At 36.2% G+C, this 11,307-nt stretch overlaps 1 protein-coding gene across 1 annotated transcript in view; it reads right to left on the bottom strand.

The window, feature by feature from the left end:
- Positions 1 to 961: 961 nt before the first annotated feature.
- Positions 962 to 11,307, bottom strand: part of LOC104589945 (tRNA synthetase class I (I, L, M and V) family protein) — a 78,863-nt gene continuing 68,517 nt past the window's right edge. Inside the window, exons 24-27 of the mRNA XM_088896294.1 lie at positions 4,401 to 4,466; positions 1,589 to 1,700; positions 1,366 to 1,457; positions 962 to 1,261 (exon numbers count right to left, since the gene is read on the bottom strand). Coding sequence (XP_088752420.1) covers positions 1,160 to 1,261; positions 1,366 to 1,457; positions 1,589 to 1,700; positions 4,401 to 4,466 — 372 coding nt within the window. The 3' untranslated portion in view covers positions 962 to 1,159. The remainder of the gene's footprint in view (positions 1,262 to 1,365; positions 1,458 to 1,588; positions 1,701 to 4,400; positions 4,467 to 11,307) is intronic.

The raw sequence follows: 11,307 nt of genomic DNA, 5'->3' as shown, positions 1-11,307 counted from the left end.
TCTCAACTGAAATTAAAATTAATATTTATTATATTTTAGTAGTTATTTATTGTTTTTTGGGATAAATGTATTTTCAATGATTAAGTATAAATTTATTTTGTTTTGTTATTTAATAGAAAACTTTCAATAATTAATGGAGATTAAACTACTATTATTAGATTTTTTAAATTAATTTTATTTTAATGATTGTATTTATTGTATTTTTGTTGTAACTTATTGAGTAAATAATACTTATTAGAGATTAAACTATTATTTGAGATTATACTATTTATTGGCTAAGTTAATATATTTTCATTTTGTAACAATCGTAATTATTGTATTTTTTTTATTATCAATATATTTTCAATAATTGTATATTTTCGCTATAAATTTTTAATAATTATTGAAGATTAAACTATTGTTATTTATCAGAGATAAGACTATTACTTTAGCTAAAATTAAGAGTGTTCATGAGCTGGTTTGGTCCAGCTGTAAGCTATTTGGCCAACTAAGATGACCTATTTAAAAAGTTAAAAACATAAAACAATTGTATACTCTTATGTGTTTTTATTAGGGTCATTTACTAGAACACACATACTTTTAAACCTACCTTATAGTTTTCATTTTACTAAAACAAGCCATATATTTTACAACTTATTTACTTAATCAACCTTTCATTAAGGAGTGCTTGTTTTGCCATTAGACACATAATTTTTTATTCCAAAAGTACTCTTAACACTTTTTTATAAAGAAAACAAAATTGGCCAAATATAGCCAATAGAGTGGTTGCCCGTGTCTTATTAAGGGTAAGAATGGTATATTTATTTCTATTTCTTTTGATTAAATTTATTTAAATGAATATTAGGGTCAACACTGTTATTTTCCACTATCATCTAATGGAAGTGTTGCAAATTATAAGTGGTGTTTTAATAAAATGTAACTATAGGATAGTTTTTTTAAATCCATGAAACTATAAGGGGTATTTTAATAAATGACCCATTCTATCAATATCTGACTTCAACAAATTCATCTGGTCACTCAACTAGTACATACAAAACGACTACAATTGTTTCCTTGGAAAATAAACATACAAAAAAAATGGGCTAAGTGAAACTATTATTTGACATTCATTTATCATTTGCGTTTCTTTCTGAGTAATAATAAAAAAAATTTACTTTCTTCATTCAGTTCTTCTGAGATAGTAATCGCCAATGCTTAAGAACACATGCTTACCTAACACCACATCCACTGCTGGCTGATTCTCAATACAGTTGACGTGTATCTGGAATAGATTCTTATTGTTAATAAGTATAAACCATCAAGTATCGTTTACAAACAATATTCAAGGGAGATAATTCAGATTTCATGTCCAGCCATAAAGTATACCTTTCCATTTCCAAGTTGAAATTCTGACTTCAGGTTATAATGATCCCTTGACAATAAGTAGGTCTTTAAACTTTCTGAATATTTTGCATCTCCTACAATAATTGAAAACAAAAATGACAGAAAAGAATATGTCATGGAAATCCATCAGCAAAGAGGCAGAAGAAACTTGAATTTAAGTTGCTTTTCATTGGGATCGCCTTGATGAACAGTTTTGAGATTTTACCCGAGTATAAAGAATAAATGGCATCTGAGTTGAACTTTAGAGCAAGCCTTGCCAGAACAATAACAAATGACAATCCAGATATACCCTCGAACCTCTCCTCACAAACTATAACCTGCATCAGTTAGATAACACACAAATTATGAGTAAGATCCCTAATGAAGCCTATATTTACCTGAAAATTTGTTGATAACCTTTATTAAAATACTAGCAGGGGTCTGTTGGATGCACGGGATGTGTCAAGGGAAAGTGAAACAACTGAAACTAATAACTAAGGAATGCGATGTTGTTTAAAATAATTAATCTTTATTTTAATAAGTTGTTACAAAAATAATAAATTACTGCTATTTACTTAATAAAGATAATTATTATTTCCATATTAACCATTAGTGTTCTATTTTATTTAAATGTTACAACTTTTGTAAATATTATTTGAACATTTAAAATAATTAGATATTAGTAAATATATAAATTTAGGTTGTAGTCATCTATAAATAAACCTTTTTAATCATAATTAAATTAATATAAGCTCTAGCTTGACGTTTAAGACTTCAGGTTGGGCTTGGGTTGATCCTCATCCTAACCCAACCCACCCAAATTGCACCCCTAAGAGCAATTTAACATTCATAATGGGACTGATTCGCTGTACAACTCATGCATGCAAAACTTTTGGGCTTTTTACTAGTTTTAGATAAAATTGTAGCCCAAAAACCAAAAAAACAAATAAAAGATCTCAGGCCAGATTTTGATATAGTATTAACAGTTTTTAAGTTGCCTAGCCTAGCCTGACCCACACCTCAAGCGTAATTATTCTTCTAGCCCTCGGACATGGACAAACTTGCCCATGTTAATTATAAAACTATGATTGTTTACAAATTAAATTTTTTATTTAATTTATCTATTATTTTATTTATATATCAATATAAATTTTTTTATCTAAATATTATATAACAATATTTGCCAAATATGCATATAACTTCCAAGTCGAGCTTAGGGGTTGGTTGCTTAGCTATAGGGGATGGGCTACCACCACTGTGTAGCCCAAAAACCAAAAAATAAAAGATCCCGGGACAGATTTTGATAAAGTATTAACAGTTTTTAAGTTGCCAAGCCTAGCCCGACCCATACCTCAAGCGTAATAGCACATTTTTGGGCCTAAGACATGGAAAGACTTGCCTGTGTTAACTATAAAACTATGATTTTTTACAAATTAAATTTTTATTTAATGTCTATTATAAAATATATTTAAATTTTTATCTATATATTAATATAAAATTTTTTAATCTAAATATTATATAACAATATCTACCATAATAGCAAATTCCTTTCAGGTCAAGCTTAGGGGTTGCTTAGCTTGGGCCATATCCCCGCTAGGACTGCCATTGGACTGCGAAAGTCCAATTTGGATGTTAGAACTTGCATCCGATTAATAATCAGATCAGATGCAGATTTAACCCCATCCAATCCAATTAAAATCCGAGTCTAATAAAAAATTATTATTTTCTGTATATATGTAGTATTACTATGTATACATATAGCTATTATGTATAATTATATCAAGTTATAATTATGTGCAATTATTATACATTTATATATATATATATATATATTCATTTGTGTGCCTGATGGGGCCGAAGCCTGGGTTGACTAAAATGAGCCTTTTGGCTCATTAGATTAATGAGACAGGAGAGAAAATAAAATAATGAAAAAGAGCAATCTAATGGAGTAATTGAGATGAGAGAATTAGTGGATTGAGGTATTGGAGGAGAGAGAGTTAATTAAATGATTAATGAAGAGAGATAATCAAAGGAGTTAATGAGAAAGAGAAGATAGATGAAAGTCTTAAAGACTTAAAGTTGATTGGCTGCTTGAGTTATTTTAATAAATTTTAAAAATAAAATTCGAAACAAACAACAAAATAGGTAAACAATAAGGGAGAAAGGAGAGCCATGCCGATGTTTTGAGGAATTCCCATCATTGACAAGTTGAGATTTTCTGCCAACAAAATACATTCCAACCCTCTACCAACTTGACCTAACACTGCACATCTCACCATGATACTGGACCCACCAAACAATAAGGGAGAAAGGAGAGCCATGCCGATGTTTTGAGGAATTCCCATCATTGACAAGTTGAGATTTTCTGCCAACAAAATACATTCCAACCCTCTACCAACTTGACCTTACACTGCACATCTCACCATGATACTGGACCCACCATAAAAGTGGGACCCGACATGTATGGGATGTGCAGTGTGTAAGATCATGTTGGTAGAGGGTTGGAACGTGTTTTGTTGGCAAGTGTAATCATACATTCTGACCGAATATATTTCAGCACAAATTGCCTCAACAAAGTATAAGTCAAGAGGACCTATGTTACAGTTATTCAGAACTACAAATTAAAGTACACAACAATTTCTTTTATTTTAGCACAAGAATATTTTGGATACCTTCTATTCAAGATCAAACCAGATAAATTTATGCCACTGTTATCAATATAGGCATTCATTTGATGCACCATTTTGTTTTTCCAGCATCCAATTGAGTCAATTCTCACCAGTGTGGCCCCATAGAATGACAGGAAAGCCTCACGAATGTGTATGCTTGGCAAAGTCATGGTTCATGTTTGTTGAAGCAATATTTCTTTTCGTCCTCCCACCCCCCCCAAGAAAAGGGACAATTGTACTTTTCCCATATTTCATTTTTGTTGAAATTCAGGTCATTAGTAGTAGCTTAGCATCCTAAAAATTTGTGTATTAACAATAATGAAAGAGAAAGGTTCATATAAACAAATCGACACCATTCATGCCACTTACAGAGTGTGGTGGTGCCATAGATGAATTAAGCAAGGGAGAACCAAGTGCATCCCTGATATAGAGCTCCTGCAAAAATAAAAGGAATATTAAATTATTAACATAAGACACAAACGTGTATTGCTAATTATACCATTACAAGAAGAATTCCACCAAGAATTTCACTAAAAATTATTATTAAATTTCATTCTAAGTTTTGTAGAGAATCATTTATTTTCTGGTAAGAAGACAATGAAATTGATGTTTGAATTTTTCATAGGTATGTTTTCAACATTAAACAGGCTAAAAATTCTGCAGTAGGCCTAACAGCCCTCCTTTATCAACAAAAGAAAGGGCATTTTCTAACACAAGTGGGGTGGTCTGTAAATTGCACATGATATTTTCATAGTGGACGAAAAAAACGAGGTCCAACCTAAATATAATTTAATGTTCCTTAAATGATAAAGAGGGAAAATTCTGTAGTACTACGAATGAGGCATTGTGCTATAGTTGGATATCTATCTATCTATCCTTTGGGCAGTCATGGAAACAGCTTTTCTGTGCATCTAAGGGCTGCCTTCTTTATAATTTGGACAATATTGGAAGAAGGAATGCAAGAATCCATAAGGAGGTAAAGAGAGATCAAGGGGCATTGATAGAATGTATCATGGATAAGGTAATCCATTGGGTTCGTTGGAAATTGTTTCAGTTTTTACATCTGGTGGCATTGATAGAATGTATCATGAATAAAACTGTGGTGTATGAATATTTTACTCTAGTGTTTTTGTCTAAGGGTTTATGGTGCTATAAGGATGGCTCTATCATGAGGTCCATTAAGAAAGAACCAAAGAACCACAACAATGCAAATAGACAATGCCAATATTGCATTTTTTATCTCGAGATCCACTGGTGCAAGTGTGAACATACCATGAGAAAGATGAAAACTACAAGGTTCTGATCATACTTGGCATCAGTGGACAAACTTGGCACAAAAGTTCTGGGTTGAGTTGGATATTCTTTCATACAAGAAAACCAATGAAGAATACTGCACTAGATTATTGACTCTCCTGTCAAGTAAGAAATGCTTATTTGGGTGATGTCACTTTATATTTCTTTTTTTCTTTTTTGAAGAATCAAGATCAAAGAAAATTTAATAGCATTTTTAGATGTCACTTTAGAATTCTGGTTTAAGAGCATTATGTCACTTCAGACTTTTGAACAGAAGAATACTGGTAGATATGGATACAGTTCTTTTCTAGCAAACAAGTACAAAAGGAAGAAAGCTCAGAAAGATCTACCCAGAGTACTATCTGTCCTCCAAAGGGAAGCATTTTTAGACGGAATAAGACTATGCACATAAGGCCTATCGGGTGTCTACTAAGGAGTCCGGAGTTGGTGGAAACTCAGAAGGAATTTTGACTTTGGGTGATCCAACATCTAGCATTCTAAAGGAGATGGGTTTAAGAGCATTATGTCCAATGCTATTTCATTTGTGTGTGTGTGTTCTACAGGACTCTTCAGTAAGTTCTCATACTTTTGTTCCTCACTCAGTCCTCCATGGATCATTGATTCTGGTGTCACCAATCATATGATTGAGGCATATTATAGTCAACCTTCTTACATATTCTGGTGATAGACAAATTGTCATTGCCAACAGATAAAGTTTGAGCATAGTTATCACTGATAATTTGTCATTGTTTACTTCTGCTACTAGTGCTTTATGTTGAGATTCAGCAGTTTATTTGTTTCCTTCTATTTAGTGTTATAAGGCCCAAGGCCCAACAGTTTGTTTATTTTTTTTATTTGTTTTTATGCTATTAGCAGTAGCCGCCCTATTAAGGGCATATTGGTCATTGTATTCTCTTTTATTTTATAAGTTATTGAGCCGGGTGGCAAGATCTATTATTAGCCTTTCCCATCTCTTCTTCTCAATCTCCTCTTCTCTTCTCTCCATAAACTCTTTTCTTTTATTTCTGCTATCAAATCAGATCACAGTTCAGAAATTCTACTTGGTATCAGAGCACCTTCCATGATTTTTTGAGTTTTTCACCATGCAGCCTTTGATCAGCCAACTGCATGATGAGTTAGAGAGCTGATGAAAGACTTCAAAAGGGCCCAGTTATTGGAATTTTTGATGGATCTAGAAACCCTGTCAGGAAGAACTGGATAAGGAGGAAGAGTCCTGATGGCAGTAGAAAAGAATAGTGCAACTCTTTCTCAGGTAAATGCTTTTGAGCAGACTGCTATGGTTAAGAGTAGAAATCTGTTGAATTAAAAAATATGAAATAAAGTAGTTTCTTGAAGAGAGAAGAAAAAGATGAGAAGAAGAGAAGAAGAGAAGTTGAAAGAAAAGAGAGCAATCAATCTAGCCGCCCCCTTCACTTATTATTTATACTAAAATAATAGAACAGTACAAAGACAACTATGCCCTTATAGGGCGGGCGGCAAAACATAAAACAACATATATAACATTCAAAAAACATAATAAAATTTAGACTCACATAACTACTGTGGTCCCCACCTATCTAACAACTAACATAAACATCTACTCAGAAAAACATCATAAAACTAATTAATCTTCAACACTACACCTCAAGTTGAGAGTAAATGTCACACATTCCCAACTTGCGTAGATCATGTTCAAGCTTGTTCCTTGCCACCCCTTTAGTGAGAACATCAGCCAACTGCAACTCTGAAGTGACATAAGGCAAACAAACTTCTTTGGTTGTTACCCATTCTCTTATAAAGTGTTTATCAACTTCAATGTGTTTTGTCATATCATGCTGAATTGGATTGTGGGCAATAATAATTGCAGCCTAATTGTCACAGTATAACATCATAGGTTCTTCTGCTTTCACCCCAATCTCACTCAAAAGAGATCAAACCCAAAGAAGTTCTGAGACACCATGAGCCATGGATCTATACTCAGCCTCTGCACTTGACCTTGCCACAACCGCTTGCTTCTTACTCTTCCAGGAGATCAAGTTTCCACCTACAAAGGTGCACACTCCTGATGTAGACCTCCTGTCATCTAAGCATCCTACCCAATATGCATCTGTATAGGATTCTAGCTTCAGATTCTCATGATTTGAGAAAAGAATACCTCTGCCAGGGTGTTTTTTCAGATATGCAAGTATTCTCTCAATAGCTTCCCAGTGTTGAACCCGAGGTGCATGCATGTACTGACTCACAACACTTAAAACATAAGAAATATCTAGTCGTGTCATACACAGATACAGCAATCGGCCCACCAGTTTTTGATATCTCCCCACATCCTTTACCAATTCACCATCCACACCATTAATTCTGTGATTTGGATCAATAGGAGTGTCTGCTGGTTTGGTCCCTAGCTTCCCAGTCACTCGTAGTAGGTCAAGTACATACTTTCTCTGTGAAATGAAAATCCCATGCTTGGATCTTGCAACTTCAATCCCTAAGAAGTATTTGAGCTCACCAAGATCTTTGATCTCAAATTCTTGTTGCAATGATTTTTTGAGATCATCAATCTTCTCTAGATCATTTCCTGCCACCACTATATCATCCACATACACAATCAGAATTGACACCAAAGCACCTCTCCTCTTCACAAAGAGAGTGTGATCAGACTGTGTCTGTGTGTATCCAAAATGGATGAGTGCCCCTCTGAACCTGTCAAACCAAGCCCTAGGTGAGTGTTTCAGTCCATACAAAGCTTTTCTGAGTCTATACACCTTTCCTTTACCAACATTTTCATAAAAGCCTGCTAGAATGTCCATATATACCTCCTCCTGTAAGTCACCATTGAGGAAAGCATTTTTGACATCAAGTTAGAACAAGGGGCATGAATAGGTGGCTGGTAGAAATAAAAGAATACGAACTGAACTCATCTTAGCTACTAGTGCAAAGGTTTCCAGATAATCAACACCATAGGTCTGAGTATACCCTTTTGCTACCAACCTTGCCGAGTACCTCTCTATCTTGCCATCGGCCTTATACTTCACTGTGAATACCCATCGACATCTGACTGTCTCCTTGTCTGGGGGAAGATCAACTATTTCCCAAGTTTGGTTTTTGACCAAAGAATCCATCTCATCTTGCATGACTATTTTCCACTCAGGTTTGAAGAGAGCCTCAGTAACATTCTTGGGTATAGACACAGAATCCAGGGAAGAAAGAAAAACACGGTAGGAGGGTGATAAGGCACTGTAGGAAAGATGGTGTGAAATGCAGTGGGCTGCACACTTTCTCTTCCCCTTACGAAGTGCAATGGGAAGATCAAGTTAGTGGGATCAGCTGCAACAGTGGTGTTAGGGACAGAAACATTATCATAAAAAAACATAACAAGCTCAAGAGGAATACCTGGAACTGTATCTGCCAAATTTGGAGTTTCAGAAGGACTGACAGAGAGTGGTGTGGGTCGAGGATGTGTGGAGCCAACCATCATCTGTCGGCACTGATACTGCTGTGAGGCTGACCGTAGTGGCTCAGGTAATGAAACTAGAGGTGTAGGTACTGGCTGAACCGAGATGGTGGCTGAACTGAAGGTGCAGGTGGTGGCTGAACTGATGGAGGCACCACAGAAACAGGAAGAGGAACAGATTGTGAGTTCTCCTCCCCAAAACCCTCCCCATGAGGAGAACCACTCGAGAAGAAGAATGTGGATTCAAAAAATGTAACATCCATAGTGACAAATCTGCTCCTCGACACTGGGTCATAACAGCAATACCCCTTTGGGTTCTGAGCATACCCAAGGAAAACACATTTCTTGGCCTTAGGATCAAATTTCTTGCGATGAGGGCCAAGAATGTGAACAAAAGAAACACAGCCAAAAACCCTCAGAGGTATATGAAATATCTCTCCATCTGGAAAAAAGAAGGCAAAATGGCACCTTAAACCCCAAAGTTCGTGAAGGAACACGATTAATCACATGTATGGCTGTAAGAACTGCATCTCCCCAGAACTGCACAGGGACTGAAGCGCGCACCATAAGACTCCTTGCCACCACAATGTGTCTGTTTTTCCTCTCAGCAACTCCATTCTGTTGTGGTGTATATGCACAACTGCTCTGATGAACTACACCATGTTCTAAGAGATACGTGGTTAGATCCTTCTCAAAGTGCTCTCTCGCATTATCTGATCTAAAAACCTTAGTTCTCACTCCAAATTGTGTGAGAAACATCTGGTGGAATTGTCGTACCAAGTTAGGAACCTCATCACGTGATTTCATCAAATATAGCCAAGAATATCGTGTATAAACGAGAGAAAGTAACGAAATCCTCCCATGGAAGGGATTTGATATGGCCCCATACATCAATGTGAACAATATTGAAAGCAAAAGTACTTCTTTTATTACTTGGTTTAAAAGACTGTCTACAATGCTTTCCTAACTAACAACTCTCACACTCCAAAGTAGATAACTGAACAGACTCAAACAACTTTGGGAAAAGACATTTCAAAGAATTAAAAGAGAGATGTCCCAAGCAGTTGTGCCAAAGCATAATCTGGTTTACTGACTCTGACCAACTACTACTGCTACTGCTAACATGATGGCCCTGATGTCTCGGAATCTCATCCAAAAGGTAGACTCCATTCACCTAAAGACCACTCCCAATCATCCAAAAGGTCACAGAACAATTCAAATTCTTTGTCAAAGAACTAACAGACAATAGGTTGGTATGAAGTCTAGGGACATGTAAAACAGAGGACAGAGTCATATCATTAGTCACTCTAACTGTCCCCTTCCCAGCAATAGGTATATGTGAACCATCTGTTGTAGAGACTCTGTCTCTACCAGAGCACAACTGATAGGAACTGAAAATGGTAAGGGCATTAGTCATATGCTCAGATGCTCCTGAGTCTATAATCCAGGGAGGTCCCTCCTTACCTGAAGTGGATGCAAGATTCGCAGTTGCATATGGACTATCTGTATGTGCAAAGGAAGTGGTGTAGTTGGCTCCTGCAATCTGTTGTCCATCTGGAAGGCTAGGGTTGGGTGAATCTTTCTTACTCATAAGCTGTCCAAACCTCTCCAATTCTGTTCTCACTGCTGCTACTGCAATGGATTCCCAATCGGTTTGGGAGAAAAGGGCTGAAGAGTCTCCTGTAGTGGCTACATTTGCATTTCTCTTCTTGTTTCTTATCCGAGCAGGCATAAGATTTGGATGAAGCTTCCAACAAGTGTCCCTGGTATGCTTAGGCTTCTTGCAATAATCACACACCAAGTCCTTATCTTCACTTCTAGTCTCACTACTCCCCTTGTCTCCATTCGGCTTGGGTTTTGTTGTACCAACCATAGCCGACTGGTCAATCCCAAGCTGTCTCAACATTACATTCCTCCTACTCTCCTCTCTAGAGACAAAAGCATAGGCCTGAGAGAGTGTCACACCCTCCCTAGAAAGAATATGCTGCCTAGCAATGCCAAATTCAGGGTTCAGCCCTGCCAAGAACTCAAAAACCCTATTCCTCTCTACCAGTTTGTGATAAGTTGCTGCATCATTTACACTTTCCCATACCACAGTTTCTAAGTGATCTATTTCCTACCATAGGCTTTTCAGCATTGAGAAATACACAACAAGAGGTTTTTCTCCCTGTTTCAAACTTATAACCTGATTTCTTAACTGATAGGCTCTGGCTTCGTTTTGCTTCTGAGAGTAGGTTTCAGTCACTCCGTCCCAAATCTCCTTGGTAGTATTAGCCCATAGGAAATTTTTTGCAATATGAGGTAACATAGAATTACACAGCCAAGACATATTACCATGTAATTCTCTTGCACCCATCAGGAAGAGTCTGTATTAGGTTTCTTCTCCTCCCCAGTGAGATACCATAATTTTCCACGGGCACCAACAGCCATCTTAGCTGATTGTGCCCACTCCAAATAATTTGTGCCATCAAGTTTTATTGTAGTAATGATTCCAAACCCAAAAATATCACTACTACCTCCAACACCCAGTCC

The sequence above is a fragment of the Nelumbo nucifera genome, chromosome 1, assembly GCF_055504915.1.
Source record: "Nelumbo nucifera cultivar China Antique chromosome 1, China Antique-T2T, whole genome shotgun sequence".
NCBI lineage: Eukaryota > Viridiplantae > Streptophyta > Magnoliopsida > Proteales > Nelumbonaceae > Nelumbo > Nelumbo nucifera.
The sequence above is the reverse complement of the archived record's forward strand: the minus strand, read 5'-3'. Positions and strand labels throughout refer to the sequence as shown.